Consider the following 27,581-nt stretch of genomic DNA (forward strand, 5'->3'; position numbering starts at 1 on the left):
AGCGCCTATGCGTATATATAAGTCAGTCATCTTTCCTGGCCTCTTCCTCAAAGAATTTGGCTCCTGGACTAGAAAGCAGCAGCAGGAATAATCACGGTGGATTCAAAAGAGGACTCAAATTTCTTATTCCAGCATCAAGGCCTCCACGAGATCTGGCCTCCCGATGAGCACTCCTCCCCAGCATCTCCACAACAGTTCCTCGATCCCCTCGCTTCCCACCAAGCCCAATCCTCAAGTCAAATCTCATGGAAGCTGGTCCCTTAATTCTTCTCCATTAAAGTCTAAGTCAAGGGCTTCCATCTCACGGCCCACACCCCCAGGGACAGGGCTCCCTGTCTGACAGCCTGTGTACATGTCCCTACATCCCTCGGCCACATTCTTCTGCACCTTTGTCTGGTGTCGCCACAATTTTGTTTTAAGTCTTTGCGGGAATTTTGCCATAACCTGGAAGTCTAGCAGGGACAATTCCTAATACTTAAAATGTTAATTTTGATGAAGCAATACTACTCTTAAGTTAGCTTTTCAGAAGTCCTAATGCAGAAACTTAGTAAATGAAGAATGAAAGTCATGATTAATAAAAATACCTGGAAACCACAAAATATTGCAGATTTAATTGCAAGAGCTACACAGTACTTAGCAAGAGCCAGGGACTGATAGAACCCTGCTCACTGAACCCTGAAGTTGTACTAAAACCCATGATTTACAAATAAAAACCCCGACGGGCCGAGTGGTTGGCTACTATCATAACCAGGAGAATGAAAAGTCTGTAAGCATCAGAAATCCAAACACTATTTTAAATTTTGTCTTTTAAATAAAGGGACAAGGGAAGGAAAGCATTCCTAAAGGACTCAATACTTTAGTAATAAAATATGTAGAAAATATTTGTTTGACAGGCCTCCCTGGTGGCGCAAGGGTTTAAGATACAACCTATCAAACTATCCGCAGCCACTGCAGCACAAGTTTGATTCCCTGCTCCCCTCAGCAGTGTACTTTGGTCAATCTGCCTGTTCTGTTCCCCACTCTGTCTCTGGTGAATCCTCTCCCCCCCCCCACCCCGAGCCTCTGGCCTGTACCCCAGCTCTTGTATGCATAAATAAATCAAAAAAAAAAAAAAAAAAGTTTGTTTGAATTTTTTGGTATACGGTCCTGAAGCTAAAAATGCTTTTTACAACATTAAATGGTTGAAAAATTGTACAATGTGAGAAAATTTTAACAATTTCAAGTTTCAGTGACCTTGTGTCAAGTTTTGTGGGGACTGTCATGCTGGTCACATGCTTGTCCATGGACACTTTGGTGCCCCAAGGCAGAGCCGAACAGCTGTGATGGAGATGGGAGAGGTCCACAAGGCTGGAAATTCTTACCCTTTGGCTTGTTACAGAATTTTTCCAGGCCCTACAAAAACTCTAAATACCTGTTAAATTTATAGAATTTTTTAGAATAATTAAGTTAATGAAGACAGAAGGTCAATATTAAAAAAAAAAACAATTGTATTTCTATAAACCAACATAACTAGAAATTGACATAAATGAACAGTGTTCATTTGCAATACCATCAAAAACCATGAATTAGGGCCTCCCTGGTGGCACAAGGGGTTAAGACGCAACCTTATGAAGCTACCTGCAGCCATGGCAGCATGAGTTTGATCCCACATGGCACAGCAGACCTCTCCTCATTCACCCGCTGCTCCCCTCAGTAGTGTATTTCAGTAGATCTGCCTGTTCTGTTCCCCACTCTGTCTCTGGTGAATCCTACCTCCACACCTCTGGCCTGTACCCCAGTTCTTGTATGCATAAATAAATAAATCTTAAAAAAAAAAAAAAAAAGGCATGAACTCTTTGGAGCGGACACAAAATCTGTATATGAAAGACCTCTAGGCTTAAGTTAGGAAGCAATACTGCAAGAAAGAAACAAGGGACCTAGCAAGTGAAAGGCCACGTAGCCTAAAGACTTGCAAAAAAGGTCAATTCTTCAAACAGACACATCCCACTCATTATCCTGTGTGGCTTTTTCTAGGTATTAACAAGCCAATTCTCAAATTTACATGGAAGTTCAATAGATGGAGAATAACCGAAACAACTCTGGAAAAGAAAAAGTAGCTGAGAGGAAACATCAGGCCGCAGCAACAAAGGCAGTGCAGACTATTGAACAGAACAGAAACTCCGGAGATGGGCCCAACACGCAGCATCTACTAATTGCCAATAAGGCCTCCCAGGGTGCTCAACAGGGAAAAGAGGCGACTGTCACTAAACAGACCAAAAAGAAGCTTAACCCTCATTTTATATATGCCCTATATAAACATAACTCAAAAGAAAAGTCAGGCATTAAAAACTCAAAAAAAGTTCTAGGAAAAAATGCATAGGAGAAAATCTTTGAGACCAAGGGTCAGAGGAAATATCCCAGGCTACAAGCATATATAAAGGAAAAAAAAGTTGATGAAAACCTGATTTCATCAAAATTCAGTATTTCTGTGCTTCCAAAGACATCACTAATGAAAAGATAAGCCATAGATTGGAAGGAAACATTTGCACAACATTTATCTCATTAAGGACTTGTATCTAGGACTTAACAACTCAATGATGAAAGCCTACAGAAGACTCACCAGCTCGTCTAAGCTCTCAGTAAGCTCACACAGTAAGCCATTAAAGGCTCACCAATACCCAATGTTGATGAACATGTGAAGAAACTGAAAATTGCAGACTACGTTACTGGTGGGAATAAATTTAGGACAGTTGCTCTGGAAGATAATTTGGCATTTATAATAAAGCTGAAACTATCTTTCCAAATGACTTGGAAATCCAACCCTAAAGTGTTTTACCCAAGAGAAAAAGAAAACCCTATGTTTACACCAACTGGTACACAAATGTTTATTATAGGTCAAAACTGGAAAAACTCAGAAGCGCATCAACCGGAGACTAGATAAACATTATGGCACATCGATATACGGAATATTATTCAACAATGAAAGGAAACTAATGTATGGAGCAACATGATCAATCTCAAAGCATTACACTAAGTGAAAAAGTAACAAATGGTGACATACTGTGTGATTCCATTCATTATGATACTGTAAAAAAGACAAAATGACAGCACCAGGAAACAACAATGGCCACCAGGACTGGGGTGGGGGTGGAGGAGGGGACTGTCACATGGTCTGGAGACTTGTGGTGAAGAGATTGTTCTTTATCTTGATGGGGTAGTGGTCAGGCTGTGGAACACTGACAACTCTTACAACTGTAAATCTTAAGGTGACATATATAATAACCTCCATTTCAGTAAACAAGATTTTTTTAAAAGCATTTAAACATTTGGAAAGTTACCTATAAGACATTCTTTCACTTTATCAATTTAAAGATTAAACAATTATCTCCCCTCATCACAGGGGGGAAAAAACATTCTTATAAAACTGAGCCTTAACAATGAGGAACTTAGACCAATCATTCAAGAGAAAAACTGAGCAAATCTCAAGTTTTTAGATAAATTTCCCACTGTGATTTAGAATTTCACAGAACTAAGAACTTTTAGCGGCATTTTATCAAGCTCGAGCTCAAAACCACGAACAGACTCATAAGCTCACCTCATTTTCATACTGGATTTCTAACATGGCCCGTGAACTGCCCAGATCCTGCATCACAGACTCAGCTTGTTTCAACAGCTCCTCTCTGTTCACAGTGCGCTACAAAGGAAAGTACAAATGTAAGGAATCTGCGCTCAAGATACAAGTTAACAGGGGGCACTTCCTGAAGCTCAAAATACTCAATTCAACTGTTAGCTATTTTTTTTTCTAAAGCATCACAGTCAAGGTTGAGGTAACAGTATTGCTACAAACATCAATAGCATCCTGAAATAAGCAAGATGAAAGAGTAATTATCTTGAACCGGTGGCAAGTTCAGGAACTTTAAACTGGAAAAGAAAAGACCTCTGTAACGTTGCCAAACTAATGCAATTTAGGGCTGCAACTTCATGAAATCTCCCTGGGCACACAGAGAGTTAGATATTGGAGAAATAGGTATTGGAGGTGAGGTGAGGTGAGGTGAGACAGATGAGTTGGAAACCTATTGGCTTGGACCTGCAGACGGGCTACAATCATGTATAATAATGAGATTCAAGGGGATGAGAAAAATCCCGCTTATTTCCAAATTTACCAACATTCCTATTTATGGAGTTAGAATAATATAAAGATCAAACAGTAAAAAGCATGATGATTTCTGTTTTGCTTCTCATTACATCTACCCTCCCTCTTGATTTCATTACTAATGGCTCCCAGGAGACTTCTGAAGAGAAAGGATTTTTGTTTTGTTTTTTTTTGAACACAACTTTGATTGAGAATCCTCAGCAAGAAAAGCCAATGAGCAGAACTAATAAGTAAAAGGCAGTGCAGCTGAGTCAGTAATGTACGCCTGGGTCTCAGGTGGAAATGGCTCAGGGCCGTGTGGTTTAGGAACTATGAATGCGGTGTCAAGATTAGAAGCACAGAAAGATGGAGTCAGCAATGCAAGGGGTAGCGGATCGCAAGATGTGGGACCTCACAACGTGTCTGTTCACTTCTAACCGGAGCAATTTGCTATGGGGTTGAAGTAGATCTGACTGATTCTGCCTGTTGCATAAGTGATCAGTTATAAAAGGGAGGCTGTAGTCTGAGTTGAAGTTTCAGTAAGAGAAGACAAGATTCTTTCTTGGCATACAAATTAAGGCAACTAAAAGAGAAAAAAAGATTTGAAGAAATTTCAGAAGCTGGGGGGAGTCTCTTCAGGAGGATAAAGACTCACAGATAGCCCAGACCCAGCAGACTACTGCTAACAGGTGACAAAACAGATGAGCAAAGAAATGACTGGGATAAGACAGGCCTCCAAGCCCACAAACACCCCAGGTGTGCCATGTTTACAGTTTTCCCATTATTTTAAAAATCTCAGTTTGATGTATCTTTAAATATTTGGGGGTGGGGGAGCAAAGGAACTTACTTTTTTTCTATCCAATCTAGGTGCAACTCTGCTATCTTGAGAATCAGACTGGTTGATTTCTGGGTTGGTATCAAGTAATCTTTGCATTGCTCGGTCCCGATCAAATGCAGTTACATAAAAAAGCATTTGCCGGGTATCAAAAGGGAAGAAAAATGGGCTGTAAAAAGATGTGACAGAAATTTATTATCTGAATTATAGAAACCATTAAAAAACAAACAAACAAACAAACAAAAAACAAAACCCTGTATCAGAAACAACTTTTAATATGCTGCAAAGTAAAAATTATAAATATAACAAGAATGATCTAGGCAAACTGATTTTGAAGAAAGATCGTAATTCTTACATGAAATTTCTATGTGATCAAGTAATAGTGCTTTAAATAGTCTTTCACTATGAAATAGAAATCTCAACCATTAAAATGCCACCCTTGAATTAAAGTCTATCCAAGATCATCTTCAATATACCCAAAGACTTTTTAGGAACTATGACATCACTAAGGCTAAATCGTAAAATATGACGACCGCCTTATGAGTGCCAACCCACCCCTACACTGGCCCTGGCTTTACAGTTCATAATTTTCCTTCTAGCTCTGGCATCCCTGTCACTCAAACTGCCAAAAGGAAGCTGCTGATTTCCAAAGACTGAGTCCTACAGTAAAACAAGTTCTGCTGTCTCCGATGTTATGACTTTGGTGGCTGGCACAGAGCCGCCAAAAGCACTTTCTGTGCTGATCTAAATGCTCAATATCCGTTCTGTCCAATTAGGTGGCCAGGTGAGGATACAGTGATTAAAAAAACCTCAATTTCTAGTTTTATTCAACTGTAAATGATCTCCATGTAAACAACACCCATGGCCGGTGGCTGCTGCCTAATCTCTGCAGCTCTGAGAACCTACGCCTGAACCAAACCGGCTCAGGTAATCAACCAACCACGCTTCTGGAGTCCAATGTCATGGCAGAGGAGAGTCCTCTGACCCCCTTCACATGTTCCTATTCCCGTGTGTAGCCACACACTAGCAAGTAGGTCTCACAGCAGCCCAGCTGCCTGTCTGGTGGATGCCAAAGCTGCCCTAGTAATAAGCAAGCTGTGATTAAGACAGGTGCCCTGAAGATTGCGTTTCTGTAACAAGATAAACAAAAACCCGAACAATGGGCCCACTCTCCAGCCACCACCATGCAAGTCTTCATCTTACCAGGTCTTTCCTAGTTCAGTCAGCCACGTCGGGATGTTTCCTGTCATGATTACTAAAGGATCTTGAAGCTGCCTATTTGCTTTTGCAGTCAACTTACTGTTGTTAAATTCACTAGTTGGAATAATTTCCTTGCACATTGCATTCTGTAAATCATTAAAGACAAAAAAAAAAGGCCACATGTAGTCAAACAGTAGGGTTGTGTCCCTTGCCTCTCCCTTCATCCCCACAGCCTAGATTTCACCAGCTGCTTTCCAGCATACAGTAGACAGGCTATCAGGTGAGTCGCAACCCAAAAAACAATTTTCCCAACTCAGGGCTGAGACCCAACCCCTGCTGCCACAGGCCACTACACTGCCCTCACGTCACTGATGTGGCAGTGGATGCTTCACACTGCGCCAATCCCTCACGTGCCCTTCATTATGCAGGCATCCAAGGCAGCACGCAACTTCCACCCACTGTTTATTAATATACAATCTTAACGTAGGTAAATGGACGTTTGATTAAATGTACCTGAAGAAACGCAGGTTCAATTTTCATGTGGTGGCTTAACGACATAAACTTACAGCTAGAGAGTATTTGACAAGTCTGCCAGGAACAATAGTGGGTTTCCCACTACTGGGGTTCCTGTACTTTACTAGGCCTGGATCCCTGCATTTAGCTGAATCATTTTTCTGTTTCTAGCACAACAGGAAATTCATTAATCACTAGACAGTGACAGACTAGCTATAACATGTCATGAAAAACACATCACAGAAAACTTCATAAGCAGGCAGTGTTACTCACATCATACAAGTAATACCAGTATCGACTGATGGCATGTAAAACTCTTAAAAGGAGAATCACATCTAATGACGGGTCTTCAAAAGTTATATTTTCAGGTGGTGTGGGTATGAGGTAAACTTCTAAAGGATTTGACACTGATGGGCACACTCCATCTGAAGGGCAAAGATCAAAGTTAAGTGTTGATCCAAGTTAGAAAGACGGAGCCAGCATCACCTTATCATGCCTAAAGCAGTAACTACAAGAGTCAATGCTTCGTATGTCATTGTCACTGATAGTTTGAATGCCGCTCCCTGCTTTTATCGTATAAATAAATCATTCAGGATTATGAAAACTCCACTTCCATTTCCATTCCCAAATAGACTTTATAACTGAGACAACAGCTAACAATAAAAAGGCCAGAGAGAAGAAATGATGAAACGGTTAAACTTAAGGTCACTGTTACAGAAATTGCTGGGATTTTTAATATCCATCTTAAAACATAAAAAGTTAGGCAAACACACCTAAATTATAAATCTGATAAAAGACCTGAGGTTATTTAATCCAAGGCTTAGGAGAGCACAGACTGATAGTTCCTCCAAGCAGGATCTGTACTACCTTTGTGCTTAGATTTCACTAATAGCATTCTTTCTTTTGAGGGATCAGAACAGTTGTCATTTACCAAGCAAAGAAAATAAAAATCACACAATCACTGCATAAAAGAGCAATTTTTAACACCAAAACCAGAAACAATGATCTCAAAAAAAAAACAAAACAACAAAAAAAAAAACTTTTAAATTAAACAAAGGTAGTTTTATGGAAAAAAGAAATTGCCACAGAGCCATTATTTCTGTGGACCAGGCAAAACCTCCTCAGCAGCAGCCAGTGTTTGAAGAACACGGACAGGAGGTGGTGTCCACAGCTACCAGGTGTAACAAGCTAAGGCAGTTACCACCAGGTGTACGGGAGGATTGGGGTGGGGGGCTCGCTCCCGGAAAGCCAGAGACTGGAAGTCCGAGGCCTGCGGTCCACACTTCCCTCCCATGCCCACTCACCGTGCCACAGTTCATCGTGCTTTTTTGCATTTCTAGGGGAAGTTTTCGTTGGAGCTGTTTGGGCTCTTCCTCTTTTACCACCAACACAATCTTTACTACTTTCTTCATCCTCTCTCACAGGTTTGTACCTAATGACAGAACACGGAAACCAAAAAAGCTGACTTTACAGCTCTGCAAGTTCTTCGACAATGGCAGAATGCAAGCCAGAGACCACAGAGCACCAGGACCAGTCTCTTAGGTCTATCCCCTCGCTCCCTCGCTGCAGGGTGGAGGAATTACTAACAGCACTGCTGCCCAGAAAAGACCACTGTCCTGGGAGGGGACAGCTGAGAAACTCCAGAGGTGGATCTGGGAAGAAGGGCTCTGTGAAATCTGAGCAGCAGACCTTCACAAATAACACACAGAAAGCTGTAGCCACAGCTTTCTACAGGCTCAGATGCTCAACTTCCAATTTACCCAGAGGAATATCATCTTATGGAGACACTTTTGTCTCATTTAAAAACCTGAAGTGGGGCCTCCCCAGTGGTGCAGCGGTTGAGCGCTGGGTTGCGATGCTGCCCGCAGCCTCTGTAGCGCCGGTTCCATCCCCGGCTGCTCCCCGGCCACTGGAGGAGGGTCCCACATGGCGCGCAGACCTCTCCTGCCGCCCGCTGCTCCCCTCAGCAGTGTATTTCGGTCCTTCTGCCTGCTCTGCTCCCCGCTCTGGCTCTGGTGAATTCTCTCACCCTCCCGTGTTTCTGATTGTACCCAGTGCTTGTATAAATAATCTTAAAAAAATAATAATAAAATAAAAACCTGAAGTGAATCTAGCAAAGGAAGTGCAATCTCTGTAAACACTGTCCATGATCACATGCTTCTAGAAGACTGAACAAGGTACGTGCTTCTAGAAGACTGAACGAGGAAGCTAAATACATATGCAGCATGTTTCCTCACGTAAAAAATATCTGAAGGAGCTCTTAATAGTAAAATGTAGGATTTATGGCTTCCTGTCTACGAAATTCAGTCATTAATACGAACTCTAAAATATACAAAAATACCAAAGTTGATGATAAGCTGCAATACCAAACAAATGCATTTGCAGACTTGCCATATTGTATGAGTCTTTGTCCAAATACCAGCTCTCCCCAGAGGGTTGCTCTCGTCGTCCGTGGACTCCCTTTCATCCTCAGCCTGGATACTGAACTGGCGCACGGCCTGGTACACAGTCATGTTATATGGTAGCAAGTGTTCTCCAATGTAAAACTGTAATCTGTGTCTTACGTTTCCTGAATTTAAGAACTGAGCAGCCTGAATAAAGCAAAACAAAATCCATTTAAACTACAGGCCCTGAACTTTATACAACTCAACAAGGTGGGAATAATACCTTACCAGAGACTCATCTATTTCCTCATCTGAGCCGTCGTCATCACTGTCTTCATCATCTTCTCTCACTCTTCCATACCCTAGGACCCAAGAAAGCTGTTAGACTCCCAGCAATTTCAGGTGGCAAAGAAATGCCTATACACTGTTTAAACTAACATATTCTTAGGAAAAAAATGTGTCTATTACACTTTGATCTACAAAGTTTGCTTAACAAAATGCCCTTTCTACTACATTCCAACAAGATAAATTACTGAGCATCCATGTAAGTAGTCAACCCCTGCAAAGTGTAACATTTTTCTACATATGAAACACATTCCTCCTGCTAGGTGTGACCAGAAATGGCAGTAAGAAGGGAAGGATGGTACATATTCCTTAGCATTAACTTCATGCCAAATGTGCAAACATGCAATGTACACATGTGGAACATACCTCTGACTACAAGGTATCTCTCGATCGCCTGTACCAAGGCCAGGGGGTCAATCTTGACAGGTCCGCCCTTCCACTGCTTCACATTTGCACAATCTGGATGTCTTTGTAACTGGCATTTTAACTGATGAGTGTTGAAAAATTTTAAAGCCTGTGATCCTCTGTTGAGAGAAAAGCTCAAGATAATTTATGAAAAAAAGTTATTCTATTATTTTCAAAAACATAATACAAATACAAGCAAACTAATACACATTCTTCATTTTCATAAAGTACAAAGTATGCAACTGGCAATTGTATGAAAGATAAAGCAAGCAATTCAAGTTACTCAGTAAAGGTTATAAATGGAAGAGGGTGTGTATACTTCTGGGTATTTATCCAAAGAATACAAAACACTAATTCCAAACAATACATGCACCGCTATGTTTACTGCAGTGTATTTACAACATCCAAGAGCTGGAAGTAACCAAAACATTCATCAAAGGGTAAGTAGGTGAAGATCATATGGTGTGATGTATGTACAAAATGAAATACTACACAGTTTTAAAAAAAAAAGTCTTGCCATTCACAATAGTAAGGATGGCCCTTGAGAGTATTATGCTAAATGAAGTAAAAGGAGAAAGGTAAATACATATTTCATTCTTTCATGAAATATAAAAAAGCAAATGAACAAAAATAAATCCCAAGACCAAACTCTTTGATACTGAGAACAGACTGATGGTTACCAGAGGAGGCAACTGAGAGAGTCAACTACGTAGAAATGGAAGGTGGTCATGATGTAAAATAAAACCTACAGATGCCACATTATGGACCTGCACGCCTTAAAGTTACACAATATTATAAATGAATGTTACCTCCACAGAAATATATTAAAACAAAAATAGGAGAAAACATTCAACACTCGTCCTACCATGAATAATCCATCTTAGCAGAAACACCTCTACACTATGAATTATTTCTCTGAAATCAAATTTCCTCAATGATTTAAGCATGCTTACTTCTGCAATATTCTGCCACTACCTACTAGATCCTATTTCTTTAAAAAAAAAAAATTATTTATTTATGCATACAAGAACTGGAATACAAGCCAGAGGTGCAAGGGGGGGGGGGGGGGGACCGCGCAGGGCACAGACGAGAGGACCCACCAGAGACAGAGTGGGGAGCAGCACAGGCAGATCCACTGAAATATACTGCTGAGGGGAGCAGTAGGCGAGACAGGAAGGTCTGCTGCGCCGTGTGGGTAGCTCCCTGAACATCCGGGGAATCAAACTCGCGTTGCAGTGGCTGTTGACAGCCTGATAGCGCTGTCTTTAACCCCTGCGCCACCTATATCCTATTTCTTTAAAAGTAAACCAAAAGCCCTCACTTTTTTGTTCTGAAAAAAATACAGCTACAAAATTACTTTAAAAATTAACCTTTAGGGGGCCTCCCCGGTGGCGCAGTGGTTGAGTGCTGGGCTGTGAAGCTGCCAGCAGCCTCTGCAATGCCGGTTTGATCCCCGGCCACCGGCGAGTGTCCTACATGGCGCGCAGACCTCTCCTGTCTCGCCCGCTGCTCCCCTCAGCAGTGTACTTTGGTCCTTCTGCCTATTCTGTACCCAGCTTTGGCTCTGGTGAATTCTCTCACCCTTCCGTGCTTCTGACTGTACCCAGTGCTTGTATAAATAAATAAATATTTTTAAAAAATTAACCTTTAAATTTACTGTTATAAAGTGAAATAAGTCAGAAGACAAAAACCACATAATTCCACGTATGTGTGGAATGTAAAAAACAAAACAACAGACAAAATTAAGCCAAAAAAAAAACCTACCAGCCTGACCTCAGAACTAAACCTACCAGGAGGGGAAGGTATGACACAGGAGCAAGGGGGGAATTACTGGTGCTTTGGTGGTGGGTGTGGCATGAACCTATACTCCCAAAAGATACAAGTTAACTAAATAAACATAATGAAAAAAATTCATTCAGCTATATTCTTTCAAATGAAGCATTCTAACAGTTATGCCAGTCTAAAGCTGGTAATGACATTTAATTGTTCATTTCTACTGAGGGGAATATAAAGAGCTGGTACTACATCAAACTAAAAAGCTTCTGTACAGCAAAACAGAGAGCAACCAAAATAAAGAGATACCCTACTGAATGGGGGAAAATATTTGCATCCCATACATCTGATAAGGGGGCTGGTACTAAAGATCTAGAGCTTAAACTTCAGAAAGAAAGCAAACAACCAAATCATCACAAGAGCTAAAACAAAATACTTCTCCAAAGAAATGCAAATGACCACATCATTTATTATAAGGGAAATGCAAATTGAATCAAAACCACAATGACTTAGCTTGTGAGAATGGCACATGTTAAAAAAACTGGAAACAACAAATGCTGGTGAGGATATGGCGATAAAGGAAGCCCATTGCTGGTGGGCATGCAAACTGGTCCAACCACCATGGAAAGCTCTGTAGAGGTTCCTCAAAACAATAAAATTGGATCTACCAGATGACTCAGTGATCCCATTCTCAGGAATCCACCCAAAGGCCACAAAAACACTAATCTGAAAGGAAACCTGCACTCCTACCTCCAACGAGGTAGTGCTGCAGTGCTACTCCATACTGCAGCACTATTTACAACAGCTAAGATATGGAAATAACCCAAATGTCCCAAAACAGAGGAAGATGTGGTCTATACACACAGTGGAATACTATTCAGCAGTCAAAAAGAGACTCAGGCCATTTGCAGCAACATGGATGGAGCTGGGGGGTGGATTGTGCTTAGTGAAATAAGTCAGAAGGAAACAGGTACTTATCAAATGGTTTCACTTATATGCAGAATAGAGAAACCAAACAAAGGGTCAGGAAAAAAGACAAAACTTGCAAGCTGACCACAGATGTGAGGAATGGGGGAGGGGGAATGACAGTGCCAAGACAGGGGAAGAAGGAGCACAAGGGACTGAGAAGATGGCTCAAGGGTGCTATGGTGGCAGGAGAACCACAGTGACTACATCAGAAGGGAGCTATCAAATACTGTCCCAAAAATTAACATGAAGTAAGAAAACAAAACAAAACACCCCAAAACCGTAACTGTTTATTTCTGAAAAGTGCTGGCCAGACACTTTTGAAATATGGTTATAAGGTACATTAAACCATGCAAATTATAGGTATGGAGAAAGATTATTCCCTTATGTTGACAGAAACATATGTAAACTTACATATTTTATACAAATTTAGACAAAATTGAGAAGCTTTGTGGTTTTCTCAAGCATGGTTGCAAGCATCCCTTTATTTCATAAAATCTTCCAGGAGTTCATGATCAAACTAAAAAAGCACTCTCTCCATCAAATGTTAAGGAAAAACCCTCATCCATACTGATCACCACTTTTTCTACCCAATAGTGCACACACACTGCTAATTCAATCAAAATTTAATGCTTTTAAAACATCAGAGTGCACTTTCAAACCAAACTAATTTCTTACAGTTTTGACCCCTGCTCTCGTCACAATATTCCACAAATCACAATTAATGTGTACAGTGAATCCTTTCTACAGCACCTCATGATTTCTATAAAAACTACTTACTATATTGTTGGGGGAAAAGTAGAAACTTTGTTAAAACAGTAAAACTTCAAAATAAATACTTACTTGTTAAAGCCATCAAAATACGAAGTATTATAACCACCTCCATGGCATATAAAATCACGTTATGCATAGAACACGAATATTTTATTATCCATGTCCAGAAAATGCTCAGACAAAAGTTTTATATGTTCAACATATAAAACATCATGTCTAAGGCACATGGTGTGATTTTAAAGATGAGAAGTATTTAGTTTACTCTTTAGAGTATTGAGTTTCTTCAGTTATTACAGCAAAGTGTTCTTCAGGCAGACCAAAATGTTACCAGCCCTCCTGCCATTTTACCTCAATAAAGGCAGGCACCCAGGCGATGATCCTTACCTGCCGCCTGTCCCATTTCCACTGGGGAAGTCATGCACTTTGACTGGAAACTGTTCCATCTGGCTGAGGCAGTTGTTCATCTTGTGAACTAATGCCAACAAAGGTGCATTACCCACTGGCTCTACTCTCCCGATGGGCTCTTCTCCAGGTAGCTAAGGTTATAAATAAACCAACAGGTTAAGCGAGGCCTCCTGAAAATGAACACTCTCAACAGGAATACTTAATACCCAGTTTTACCAAAGATAATCATTCATCTTTTATGTTTCTGATGAATTTGGTTGGAACAATGTTTGTAATAAATAGTGTCAATAAAGGTGCTCTTGTTGTACAGGCCCAGAATGCCTTACTCACAATTCTGAACTCTAAAAGTTCAGTAAACACAACTTAGTTGGTGGCAAAATCTGACTTAGGTAGGCACGAGGCCCTATGGTCTTATCTATCTTCATTTAGTAGGAGTATTCATGTTGTTCCATTTTTCAAATGTGCAGAGAGAGAATACTACTGAGAACCTAGAGGAGGTATTAGATAAATATACAGCACACTATTACATGTGGAACTCTTGAAAACCACCCAGTTTCAGTTCACCTATCACAAACCTGTATATAATCTTAAGCACATGTAAAATATAATCAATACTGCTATATATCATGATGACTGTCTAAAGAAAATCAACTTTGCTACAGAAAGCCCCACAAGTTAAAATAATAAGCAATGCTCAGATGCGTACAAACACTGTAAAATCCCGACTCTTCACTAACACACAGGAGAGTTTTCCTTAGCCCGCTTACACAAATGTTCCAGAAAGAAAAATTCCCCAGGGATGCCTTCTCTCAAGCAGTTGTAAACAAGTCGAAAAGAAGTTAACAGTGTCCAAGAGTAGTTAGCAACTCTCTTACTCTCAGCCCCTGAAGGGCAAGGAAGGGGAGACGCACTGGTCTGGCCTTGTAATCCAAAGCATAAATGGTAACTAAGTACTTTTGCTTGGAACTGAATAAACAAATTGGAAGGCATGTATATCAACATCTACTGTATCCCTAAAAAAATAGGCCAACTACGGTAAGTTTAAAAACCATACTGAGACTAAATACATTCACAGATAAGAGACTACTATTAAGGATTCATCTTGCAGAAAACAAAAAAGATCCAAGACACATCAGCCATAGAAACTGTGGCATGGACTTTATTAAATCACCATTTCACTGTTTTACTGTTTACCTGGTATATAAAAGACTAAAGAATACAACTGTAGGTAAGCAAGCTACAAAGTTTACTTCAGTATCGTGACCAACACCTACTGGCATTTACTACTAGGATACACATCGGGAACAATGACTCTTAAAATACACAAGCATCATTCGATAACTTACTGGAGAAGAAAAAAACACATGGAGGAACCGCTTTAATCTGATCTCTCTGCTCACAGCATCCTTTTCGCTTTTAGATGTCAAATAAAGTAACAGCTGCTTCACAAATCCACTATGCTGGATTTCAAATGATGAAACATCGGACTCTGAGACTATGCTACGGATTTCTACAAGGCACTCAGCTCCACCATCCACCTGGAAGAGTAGGAAAATAATTTTATTGCTTTAAACAATCACACTTCCCTGTAAGGAATTAAATATATTTTCAACACCTAATTAAAACAAAACAAAACAAAATAAAATAAAAAGGGCAGGAGCAGCAGTACAGTCTTGGTAGAATCTTGGAATATATGCTGTTACACATGCGCGCGCACACACACGCACACACACACACACACGCACGCGCGCACACACACAAAGTTAGATATTTCCAAACAGAAAACCCGCGCCCACACTACCAGAGGACATCGCCACATTTAACCAACACAGTTTTAAAGAAGACACTGGATGAGAATACCAGAAAGAAGCTAAAACAACAGTACAGATGTGGCTTTACATTACTAAACTTACAATCTGAATGAAAAGGACAATTCCTTAGAAAACACGTACTACTCACATTGCTCAAAGCACCTGGGCATTTCTGAAAAGACTGAGTCAGATAAAATATGACTTATTAAGCCTCTAACCTCTTCTGACTATTAATAGGCCCAGGAGAGGGTCAGGGCCCTATGGACTCTGATGCCAGAGAACTCATGAAAGAGGAGAAAGGCTGAAGGACATTTCTCAAGTTTCCTCATTTTTCAAGACATGGGTGCTACAAAGCGAAACATGAGATTCTAGGTGCACTTCAGGCTGAAATGATGTGAGGTGAAGGCAAGGGATAAGTTAAAGGCCAGTGCTAAAGACACGTGTCTGGTGAAGCGGCAGCTCTGTGACAGCTGGGTCACCCAGGAGGGCCCAGCGGCGCACCTGGAGGTCGAGTTGTTCAGTTGCAGCACAAAGTCTCTGAAGAACATTCAGCGCAGGATTGCTTCCGTCCATGTTCTCAGAACTGAAGTAACGCTCTACAAACTTATGCGCCTGCTCCTTAATCCAACCTTTAATTTTTTCTCTGCAAAAAGGGAAAGGGAGATATTAAATCTGGGCATACAGAGAGGATTTCAATTACAACTTCTGAACAAAGGCAAATAGCTGCAACATTTAAAAGCCCCTTTGGTAGAGCAGTACTTGGAGTCCATGTTTATCAAATTAACTGCATTCCAAAACGGAGTAAGATGGATCTAGAGAGAGGCACACGCAAACAGTGTAGCTGTTTCCCAAGCTCACCTGAAAGCGATTTTACACTGTTGTTTCTTTTTTTCAGGTACAGACATGTATGGAATTTTACTGGTGCTAAAGCTGAAGGAAAGCACTAGAGACCATACACTACAGGCTAAGACCTGGCTGTTCGAATGACCAATTCTGATGGCTACAGAAATACCTCTGCTTACTTACTTTTATTAACTGAAATACAGAGACAGCACACTCAATCAAACATAAAGAGCCTGTTTGTTCTCTCAATGGCGTATGATTTTTTAAAAATTTATTTGCAAAGAAGTAATCCTCGTTGAGGTGCTATATGCAGAGCCAAAATCCAAAACAAATTTCAAGGATTTTAAAGGAATATTTTTCTTTAAAAAAAAAAAAGATTTATCCACTTATGCATACAAGAGCTGGGGCACAGGCCAGAGATGCAGGAGGTAAGAGGATCCACCAGAGACAGAGTGGAGAACAAAACAGGCAGACTGATCGAAGTACACTGCTGAGGGGAGCAGTGGGTGAGTCAGGAAAGGTCTGCTGCGCCACGTGGGTTGCTCCTCGGTCAGCTGGGGATGGAACCTATGCTGCAGAGGCTGCGGACCGCTTCACAGTGCGGTGCTCAACCCCTTGTGCCACCAGGGAGGCCCTAAAGGAGTATTTCTTAAAAGCGATGATGAAATATTTCTAAGTTCTGAGAAGAGGCTCTTCTCTAAAGCCTTAAAAAAGTGTATCATAAAAATGTGTGGAGACTGAAAACATGCCCACATTCCCTGCCTACAACAAAAATGAGGAACAGCTCCAAGGGGAACATTAATTGGTGGGGTTATAAGGATACTCAAATTCCAGGTAGTGTGTGAAAGGAGTTTTAAAACGCAAGACTGACCTTAGAACAGTCAGTCAGATACAGGGCTCAAGAACTGAGAACTGGCCTCCCTGGTGGCGCAGCGGTTGAGCGCTAGGTTGTGAAGCTGCCTGCATGCAGCCTGTGCAGTGCCAGTTCGATCCCCGGCTACTCCCCGGCCACCGGACGAGGGTCCCACATGGCGCGCAGACCTCTCCTGCCGCCCGCTGCTCCCCTCAGCAGTGTACTTCGGTCCTTCTGCCTGCTCTGCTCCCCGCTCTGGCGCTGGTGAATTCTCTCACCCTCCCGCGCTTCTGACTGTACCCAGTGCTTGTATAAATAAATGAGTAAAGAAAATAAATCTTTAAAAAAAAAAAAAAAAAAAAAAGAACTGAGAACCTACCCCATGCTTGGGTGTTACCACTTCTGAGCCTAAACCCAAGCCCTATGTCCATGGTTTCACAGCCACCTGATCAGCGTGCGGGCTGAAATGTTTTTCTTTTCTAATCTGAGAACAGAAGCAACACAGAATCCCTCGCGTCACCTGTTATTGGATATGGTGTCCTTTGAGGCAGCCCTGGCAAGTCCGCTCACTCCCGCAGTTCGTGCTGGTTCGATGTTGTTGCTGTTGGACTGTGCACTTAGCCTTCCCCATGTTTTTGGATTCAAGCTTGCCAGGAAAGAAGATTTAGGTGACTGAGTAGTGGTGGGGCTTTTAGCTACAAAAAGAAGAGAGTGGCAGTTAAATCTTTTTTGTGTAAATGATGAAAACCAACTAAATTCTAAAGATTCACATCCTTAGTAGGTTTAATTAGCTGAAGAACTACGAACACAAGGTTTTCAGGAAACTCAGACATACTTCAAAGCCGTTAGGAGATTTAACGAAGAGCCTGTCACTGTTGCTTCAAAGCCGTTAGGAGATTTAACGAAGAGCTTATCTGTCACTGCTGCTGACTTTCCCTTAACCACCCCATAGTTTCATTAAAGGAATTACCTTGATTGTCTACTTTGTCATCATCTCTTGGAGGTGAATACTTTGGCCTTCTTGGCCCTCGTTTTGGCAGTCGTTTTCTCTTTAGAACATCACTTAATCGACTATCACATGGGAAAATATGGGATAAGTTTAGCAATTACCAAAATTTATTATCTTCACTCATTGAAAATCAAGCAAAGATGGCAGAAACAATGAGTGATAAAATATTGCTGACCCAGGGTATTTTTCATTTAGAGATAATCTATTAATCCCAACTATGTGCCAGTCATGGTCTAGAGGTGTACAGTCATAGGAAATGATCAGATCAGAAAACAGCTAATTTTTGGGCTACCTTGAAGTACTAAAAATAAAAGAGTTCTCTCATTAATTTGTGCTAAACTCTACTATAAAATGTAGCACATACAGAAAAGCACATAAAACAGATATACATTGCAAAGCACCAATATTAAAAAGAACCATGTAATCACAAATTAGAACTATGTTAAATCATTTCTTTCATAACTGAAATGACAAGTAAAAAAACTTAGCATAGCATAATATTATCAAAACTACTTTCCAGTCTGCTTTATATTGCCCAAACTAATTTCGTCATGTGCAATGGCAATAATGCACATTTATAAATACTTTAGTGATATTTTTTAAAAGCCCGTATCTATAAACAAATCAAGGAAGTGATAGTGTGAATAGCCTATTTTGAACTAGAATATATAAAATATAATAAGCATAGCCTTTGTTATTTTCACTATACTTAATAATAGAAGTAGTTTGAATTATCAACAGATTCTTAAAATAACAAAACTACACAAAATAGATTAAGATGAAAAAACATTCCAGTTCACTTTGTGTAACACAAATTTGAAAAAAAAAAAAAAAATATAAGGGCTTCTAACATCTGATGTGTCAAATGCAAACAATGTTTTCAAATACGCCTGACAGTCAGGACAAGTGAGGTTCCAGACAATATACTTGAATGTTTGAACAATTCCTCCCTTTAAAAATATGTAAGGATTTTTTTTTCATTAGAAACCATGTTAGGAAGGACTAGAACTACGTAAAACTCTGAAAATATTTTGAGAAAATGGTTCTTTCCTTTCTTTAGAATAATCAACTTTAGGATCCATAATCAACTTTAATTCCTTAAAGTGACTCAAATGCCGCATCTGTTTGTGCTGCACCACATTTTCAGTGGGCACAGGGCATCTCAGGCACCAAGTCTGCACTGGAAGTAAAATCCAGCAAGAAATTGAGGCTGCTGCAGCCGTTAAGGGGAGAAGTAGAGAGAAGGCAAGGCTGGAAGGGAAAATGGCAAACAAATCCAACTTGAAAATAGAGAAGGTAGAGGATCCCTGGTTTTCTCGAGGTCCAATCTCCTTGTCTGGGGCCTATGACATGGGTACCACTTAGATTTGGCAGCCCCCTCAAACATCCACCAGTGTGCCAGAAGTTCCAGTCTGCACGACTGCCCCAGGTTTGCCAAAATTCATAGTTAAGCAAGAGAGGACAACTGCTATCAAGTGGTCGCAGAGGGAGCAGAGCCCTCCAGCTGGACAATGCTATCCTGCAGTTCACAAGATTAAATATTGGGGTCCCACTTATTATTACTGTGTTTTAACTAAGGCTTACTTTCCAGCTTAAGAGTAAAAAGTGCATTCTGAATTTCAGAATGGAGTTTGGTTCTTCAAGCACCATTCATATGGCAAGATGAAGTTTCTAGCATCAAAGGAACAAAAACACGTTCAAAACAATCATGTTTCAACACAACAAAATGAAAACCAACACAAGGGTTTGGTGGCATTCCTACTAGTCCAGATTACAAAGGAACTAAAAATATGTGGAAAACGAGAAAAGAATTTCTTTAATTAAAAATTCCCATTTTCCTTTATGAAGAGCAAAATTCCCATCTGCTAATTAAAAATAAATGGGAAATCAGGTTTTTCCCCCTTATATTCTAAAGTCTAATTTTTAGTATTTTTCACCATTGTTCATATCTAGATACCTTGAAGCCAGTACATATGCAGCAATATAATAGCACACAGTCCTAGGAGCAGGGGTCAGAAACACGGGTCAGCTCCTCCATCTGGGAACTGTGTGTGTGACACTGCCCCAGTCATGAATCCCAGTTACCTTGTGCGTCAGGAAAACACCACGCACAGTACTGCGGCTCCTACCAGGACACATAACCGTGGCTTTCCAATAACTGTCCAGTTTCCCAGCCATTCCCATTAAACACCCAACAAAACACAAACAGAAAGATACTAAAAGGTACACTCTCTGATATTTTACTAGTTTATTCCCTGGGGGAGGCTCCAGAACATGGCACAGTTGAGGGGCTCTGACTTACCCTTGAGGGCTCAGGTCTAGAGAGTCATCTCTACTGTGCTGCCAGCTGGGGGATCCCAAGTCAGCCGTGGCATTGGTGGCAGCTGTGGCAGTCCCACTGCTGACAGATGTCGTGGACCCCAAGGATCCTGAACCATTCGTACACGCCTTTGGTGGACTTGTCAACAAAGACTCTGATTCCGCTAAGTGTTTTACTTGATGCATTACACCTTTATTATAACAGAGACAAAAGAGTCTGATTTAATCAGGACCTACTCCCTGCTATTACATAACCCCCAACCACTGAGCTAGAAGTAATGGCCTAAAAGCCCCTGCTTTTAGGGAAAAGAAGCTTGGAAAAGAAAAATTAGTGACTTGACTCCATTCAGAAAAGGAGTCAAGAAAATGGACTCCTTTCAGAAATGGAGTCAAGGAAAACTTGACTCCATTCAGAGAAGGAACAGGCAAGTTGAAATTTAAGGAGATATTTGTACTGGATGACTTTTAATATTCAAAACAAGATCATATACCATATAATAGGGTCCTAAGTTAAGTCCTACTAGAAATTCAAGATACCTATTATAAAAGCAATCTTCAATTACAGAGAAGAGTGCACCTGTGGCTTCACAGCAAGAAAGGGAGAGAGGGACCTACGGTCATCCAAAAGCTACAATGAGGCCAGAGTGTGCTGCCTCTGAAAGAAGAAAAGGACCTGAGGTGCTGACTTCCCCCATCCTGGAGGTGTGCAAGGAGAGCTCAACAGTCACTGAGCGGGCAAGGGTTCTGATCTGGGCCAGGAGAGTAATGGGGAGTACATATACAGGAGGGGGCTTCCGCAGAACTACCAGATTGTACATAAAGGCACAAGTCTGAATGTTGAGTGTCTGAATGTCAGTCTCTGTAAATATGCAGACTGGTGTGTCCAGATGTAGGATTGTATGTTCTCACATTTTTGTGGGAAAAGTTTAGAACTTTCCATTGGATACTTTAAAAATGAAAACGGTAAAATCCTTTCAAAAAAAGGTCCAAATATTTGCAACAAGCAATCACATATCAGGCTGTGTGCTCAGGGCACTTACTGACAAGTGTGAAGACACATTTTATAAGAAATTACCAGTGAGAATGATTTGCTTATGAGACAAAGTACACTGCAGGCAGAGCACACAGTAACAGATACTACAGAGTCTAAAAGTTAAGGCGAGGTCTTGAGAAGCTGCAACCTGGTCAAAGGCAGAACAGCAGAACAATGAAGGACCCTTCCATATAGACTTCCACTGAATGGGCTACATAAGTATGGTGGGGGGGGGGGGGCGGCGGGAAATTCAATCCGATGGCCAACTGATCCTATCAAAGTGAAAAAAGTAACCACTTTGAGAAAAAGATTCTTAAGTTCTCTTAAATCAGAAAGGCAGACAACCAACCAAAAGCAGACAATAACAAAAAAAAGAGTATCAAAAATAAAACAGAATATACAATATAAAGTAATCTCAGGCTAAAAATAATAACAGATAAATATTTACATAAATACAGAAAACATCTATTAATACATATGACTAATTTGGTAACAATAGGTTCTTTGGGAAATGGAGAGATTTGGGCCTATTTCATATTACTATGCAGTGCTGGATGTTTTAAAAACTTAATGTTTCTTGAGCAGAATTAAATTTAAATGGTGGAAACCTCTTTCTATTTGCTTTAACACTATTACGCTAGCATGTTGCCCACATTATGGAGAAAGAGATATGGAGCCAGCATAAGGAAATATGATCAAAAGAATGAAAAATAGATCATAAAACAGAGCCAGGATTGGTGATCAGATGGAAGCTAAAGCTAAGACTCTTAGGGGAAAATACCAGCATTTCCTGATTCCTCACAAAACCAAAGTATCTAAAAGACCAAAAGAGCCACAAAGAGATTTCTATTGATAAGAAAGAAATTCCTGATCAATTAGGTTTCCCTGGCAGGTTAAAAAAAAGGATAAAACACCTGAAAGGCAGTTTCGGGTTTTTTTTTCCCTTCCAGGCAGTTTCATTTTTGAGGTATTCAAGAACAGAATGGAAAAGCACAGGTAGCCTAGGTTGATTTCGACATTCAAATTCCTCAAATTAGAAAACAGAACCAACTGAAGAATTCCAAGCCTCAAAATATTCCATCACCTACACAAGCAAGGATAAAATAACCCCTCTGACTTCACAACAGTTCACTGGGAAATTACGTGACCTCTGACTTTTGAAAAGAACCTTTATGGAAGTTGTATTTATCAATGCTAAAAACAAAAAGTCACAGGCTGATTCTGTACATAAGCACTCAAAAATCATTGAGACTTACAAAGTATTCAGTAAGAGTGTGCACCTCAGACAACCTGCATTAACACACTGCGACAGAAGACCAGAAGCGTCCAAATGCCTTATATAAAAGAAACAGTTTAATTTGTGGTCTAGAGAGATTAACACTGTACTTCTATTGAAAAACTCGCTACACTAAAAAACTGACAATTATGAATGAAATTACCTTCTCTCCTGAAGTAAACACTAAAAATATCAGGTAATTTCTGCATTAAGATTTCTGCCATCTGAAGTGCTCCAACCACTATCTTCAGGTCTTGGCTTGACAGCATGGAAGCAATGTGACTGAAAAAGAGAAAGCATTTTGTATATTAAAACACTTGCCTGAATATGATAGTTATTTTTGGCCACAATTTGAAAGCAAAACATTTTAATTGCGAAAGCAGTCTGTTTAAGCACAAGTTTTTCTTAAATATTCAACTTTTACATTTATTCTTTATTAAAGTTGGGTGAGCAAAGACCAAAAGGGTTAAAAGTATTCCAAAGAAACTGTTCTATGCATATTTTTCTACGTTTCTTTAAAGATTTCTGAAATTACTAGCAGTGACTAGAATTTCCTAAAATGTTTTCACGAACACACCTTGAAACAGCATGATTTTTCAGGACATCCTTCAGAAGTTCGGCATCCGCAAAATAAATTATCCTAAGAATTGCTCTAAGGCACTTATGTCTGACCGCAGGTCCTGCTGAGGAACTATACACTTCATAAAGAACACCAAACAATGTCTTAATAAAAGACTTAGCCAGTTCCGGATCCTCTTTCATAAGCTGTGCTCGAGCATCATCCTTCTTTAACTCTGAATATCCACCTGGTTAAAAAAAAAAAAAAAAAAAAAGTACAATCCCGAGGAACAGACTTTACAGATGCAATAAACTGCATAAAGCATTTGAGTTAATGTAATTATCTAAAATGCTACAAAAAATGGTGGGCTATAAAACAAATTCTCTAATGAGGTCAACCAGGGCCTCCAATGAAACTAAAGGTGGCATTACGACCAAATTTTGCCAGCTTGAAAACCACTGACTATCCTGACCAGCTGAAGAATACCTTGTTACCTCTTCTTTCGCTAATTCATGTTCCGTGACTTTCTAGGAACATTTCAGCACCAACCAGCTAAGCTACTGGGAAGAAAAACAGTTCAAGCAGTGGATAGGGAATGTTCAATTAGAAGCTATGGGATAACAAGGTGACTGTCACTTTACTTGGTGGGAATAAGGGAAAGGTAACTGATAAACCATAAGCTCTAGAGCAGAAGCTGGCAAAACATTATTTGAAGGCCCAATCCAGTCCATCACCCAGTCTTATCCATAGACTGTTACTAGAACACAATCACACATACTTGTTCACATATTGAATATGGCTGTTTTGGGGCTACAACAGCAGTGTTGAGCAGTTTCAAAATCAAATAATTATTTCAGAAAGAGCTACTGATCCCTGCTCTAGAACTAGACCTGTAGCACCACAGACTAAGCCCCCCGGAGACACATGTCAAAAACCTGAAAACAAATCACCATCTGTTTAGTTTCCATTAGTTAAGAAGACGATTTTGGTGAGAATGTATAAAATAAAAGGTTGTGAAGAACCAATCTGGCAAATGTGGATGGGCCTGAAAGTAGAATAGGCACAAGGCCTCCCTGGTGGCGCAAGAGGTTAAGACACAACCTAGTGAAGCTGTCTGCAGCCTCTGCAGCACGAGTTCGATCCCCCGGCCAGGGAGCAACCCACATGGCACAGCAGACCTCTCCTGACTCGCCCGCTGCTCCCCTCAGCAGTATTATTTCAGTAGATCGGCCTGTTCTGCTCCCCACTCTGTCTGGTGAATCCTCCCACCCCACCCCCCACTTTTGGCCTGTACCCCAGCTCTTGTATGCATAAATAAATAAATCTTTTTTAAAAAAAAAAGTAGAATAGGCACAAAAAGATCAGACAAAGAAACCACTTGGGAAGTTCTGACTAGAGTCCGGGACATGGCAGATCACTTGAGAAAAACCATGGCGAAGGTGCTGGTTGAGTAACACTGGCTCATGCATCAATTCAAGCACGTGATAAACACAAGAAACCAATCACTAATGTGCAGTTGTCTTCAACTTAATAAGGACACCCTGTGACACAATTATTACATTATTATCAGGTGACAGTACAGTAAAGGCACTTACTAGTGTTAGCATTGGCTAAGGGGTTAGGTTTTCTCTGAATGGCACGTGCTGTTCCCGTGTCCTCATTGATTTGCTGCATAGAATTAAAATCAATAGTATAAACTCGTCCCAGAGTGGACAAGCTTATCTCATCCTCACCGACCTGATGGGCTGCCTGAGAGCAAAGAGAGAGAAACCTTGAATATAAACATGGAGAAATTTATTACCTTAAGCCACAGTGGGGACCCTCCATAAATGCTAACTTAGATATTTATTTCATCAGGTTTTAGGAGGTAAAGTAACAGAATATTAAAAATTTATCAGTATGGCTATGACAAAACTCATTCATTCAACGACTCATTTTTAGTTGAAACAGATGTACGATACAGGCCCTAGCGGGTCCCCTGAGACATAAATACAGGTAAAATCCTGATGAAAGATCCAGTCACGTAGAACCATTGTGTCTTAAGGCTTTTAAGACAACAGCTGATAGAAAAAAATTGTTATCCACAAATCTTAGCATGTGATTCTTAGGTTACATCATGGATTTTTAGCAGTGCATCAAAATCCTCCTTTAAACACAACTCTGTAGAACTGTCCTTAGGTAAATAAAACACACTGCACATTTAGGTGATGCACTAAGACTGAAAGCACACACTGGAACCGAGAGCGCAACCCCTAGGGCTGAGCTGCACGCACCACACAGCACAGGTCTACGGTGAGACAGTCTGATTAACACCCTGCTTGATTTTAGCCTAAAAAAAGTGACAAAATATTCATTTATACAAGTCCAATCTACGGAACTCCCAGATTGAATGGAAGATCGGACCCTTAGGAAGTACAAAGAGAATTAAGCTAATAGTGAAAATGCAATTATCAGGAAAATGCTAAAAAGAAGAATGCTTAGAGTTAGAGACCATGACCTGCTTACAGACTAAGGCTGACAATGCACAAAAACCAGCCACACCTGACTTCCTCATAAAAGCTGGCTCTGAATTCAGAGATTTTTATAGGTTTGATTTTGTGAGTCAGTGGTTTAAAATTTTTCAAAAATTCCTTTTTAGAGATCAATGGAAGACATCTTTAAAAAGAATGTCTAGGTTAAGTGTGATTCTCTTAAAAATTCAAACATCACAGGTTAAAATTAGAAAATATATTAAGACTCACAGACATCTTATATGAAAATACTAGAAGATGATGTATGCCATTTCATCCAATATAGTGACCAACTCTCTGACCTGAGAGTTTTAAAAATATTTCAGAATAAATTTAATATGGAATTACAGAAATAAGAGTAAAAACCATCCAAAGCCTTCACAGAAAAGCATCATATAAGTATGTGGGTATAGTTCTTTCTTTGGTATTATCTTTTCTCTAATTTTGTATATTCTGTTTTCATTTGTTATATTCCATTTTATGTCACTGCAGATGTATCCTAAATGTAGCCTGTTCATGTCTGGACTCTGAGTCTATGCAGTCATCACAATTTTCTTAATTATTCACCCACAGCTACAGATTTGTCTCCATCTTTTTGCTCCTGGAAGTACTGAGTGGCAGCTATTTGTGTGCACAGCTCTGGTTTTAAGAGCTGCTCTGGCACAGGGAACAGAAAGGGCCGTGTAGAAACACGCAGCCTGGCCCGCCAGTGTTTCCTTTCAGAAGTGAGGAAACTATGGAACAAAGAACTCAAATTACTTGCTCCAAGTCTATCGGGTAGTTAGCAGCAGAAGCAGGACTAGAACATCATGTTTTCTGACCTGAACAGAAATGAGGACCTTGTTCTCAGGAGACAAAATGAGAGAATCTTGAGTTAATTCAAAAGTGAGCACATTTCAGTCCACATATCCACCTCCCCATTTCAGCCTTACACCCGCTCACAACCAAATGGGACCTATTTAGACGCTACAATGAAACTACTACCTCAATGATCCGGCTGTCAATCCGGTTATAGGGATGCCAAAGGCCCCGGTCGTCACGCCACTGCCATATCGCGCCATCTGTGTTCTGCGCATTTCCTTTCTTCAGCATGGTATCAACTGCAAAAATGCCCTCTTTTGGTAAACATGGCATAAGTTCACTGAAAACAAAAAGTGCAATTATTTCATTAAGTATCTTTTGTGACTACTAGCAAATGTTATGTCTCTAAAGTAAAATAGCCTCATATAAAGCACAGTTATCATGAGCCCAAGCTTTACCAAATCAGAGATGTCAGTTCATACAGTTCCTGAGGACTCCGTGGAACCAGATCAATCTGTTCCTGGCAACTTCCATTCGAGGCGCCACACAGGAGGAAATGAAGTGTTTCTGCGATATCTGTAAAGCCAACAACAAAGAGCAAAACGCCTATGAAACACACTGTATCACCTAATTTAAAGGCAACCATTCCCTAGGCAGGCGATAAGAATTGTTTATATAGTAATATATTACAGAAATTTCAAAATAAAAATGAATTGTAACAAAAACCTAAAATGAAACTGATGAAGATTTTAACCATGTGTCTCTAAGGACACTGGCCTGAGGCCCCAGTGTTCTAGCTATGGTCTAACCACAAATCCTGCCTTCTCAACAGAGAAGTCCTGCTACTTTCCTTGAG

At 40.3% G+C, this 27,581-nt stretch overlaps 1 protein-coding gene across 12 annotated transcripts in view; it reads right to left on the bottom strand.

The window, feature by feature from the left end:
* Nucleotides 1-27,581, bottom strand: part of TRIP12 (thyroid hormone receptor interactor 12) — a gene marked incomplete at both ends in the record, with an annotated part of 95,664 nt that overhangs the window by 10,931 nt on the left and 57,152 nt on the right. For 3 of the 12 annotated variants that reach the window (XM_084238736.1, XM_084238743.1, XM_084238737.1), the window contains 19 exons: nt 3,575-3,673; nt 4,959-5,115; nt 6,150-6,292; nt 6,933-7,084; nt 7,964-8,091; nt 9,051-9,250; nt 9,332-9,405; nt 9,755-9,927; nt 13,691-13,842; nt 15,058-15,249; nt 16,024-16,165; nt 17,739-17,913; nt 18,189-18,289; nt 20,530-20,737; nt 23,019-23,137; nt 23,433-23,661; nt 25,010-25,163; nt 26,909-27,065; nt 27,184-27,301. In XM_084238736.1, the coding sequence (XP_084094862.1) occupies nt 3,575-3,673; nt 4,959-5,115; nt 6,150-6,292; nt 6,933-7,084; nt 7,964-8,091; nt 9,051-9,250; nt 9,332-9,405; nt 9,755-9,927; nt 13,691-13,842; nt 15,058-15,249; nt 16,024-16,165; nt 17,739-17,913; nt 18,189-18,289; nt 20,530-20,737; nt 23,019-23,137; nt 23,433-23,661; nt 25,010-25,163; nt 26,909-27,065; nt 27,184-27,301 (2,873 nt within the window). Of the gene's footprint in view, nt 1-3,574; nt 3,674-4,958; nt 5,116-6,149; nt 6,293-6,932; nt 7,085-7,963; nt 8,092-9,050; nt 9,251-9,331; nt 9,406-9,754; nt 9,928-13,690; nt 13,843-15,057; nt 15,250-16,023; nt 16,166-17,738; nt 17,914-18,188; nt 18,290-20,529; nt 20,738-23,018; nt 23,138-23,432; nt 23,662-25,009; nt 25,164-26,905; nt 27,066-27,183; nt 27,302-27,581 lie in introns of all 12 variants that reach the window. The other 9 variants (XM_084238744.1, XM_084238742.1, XM_084238739.1 and 6 more) reach the window with 6 other exon arrangements.

Source organism: Talpa europaea (genome assembly GCF_964194135.1).
Source record: "Talpa europaea genome assembly, chromosome: 1".
In the NCBI taxonomy this organism is placed as follows: domain Eukaryota; kingdom Metazoa; phylum Chordata; class Mammalia; order Eulipotyphla; family Talpidae; genus Talpa; species Talpa europaea.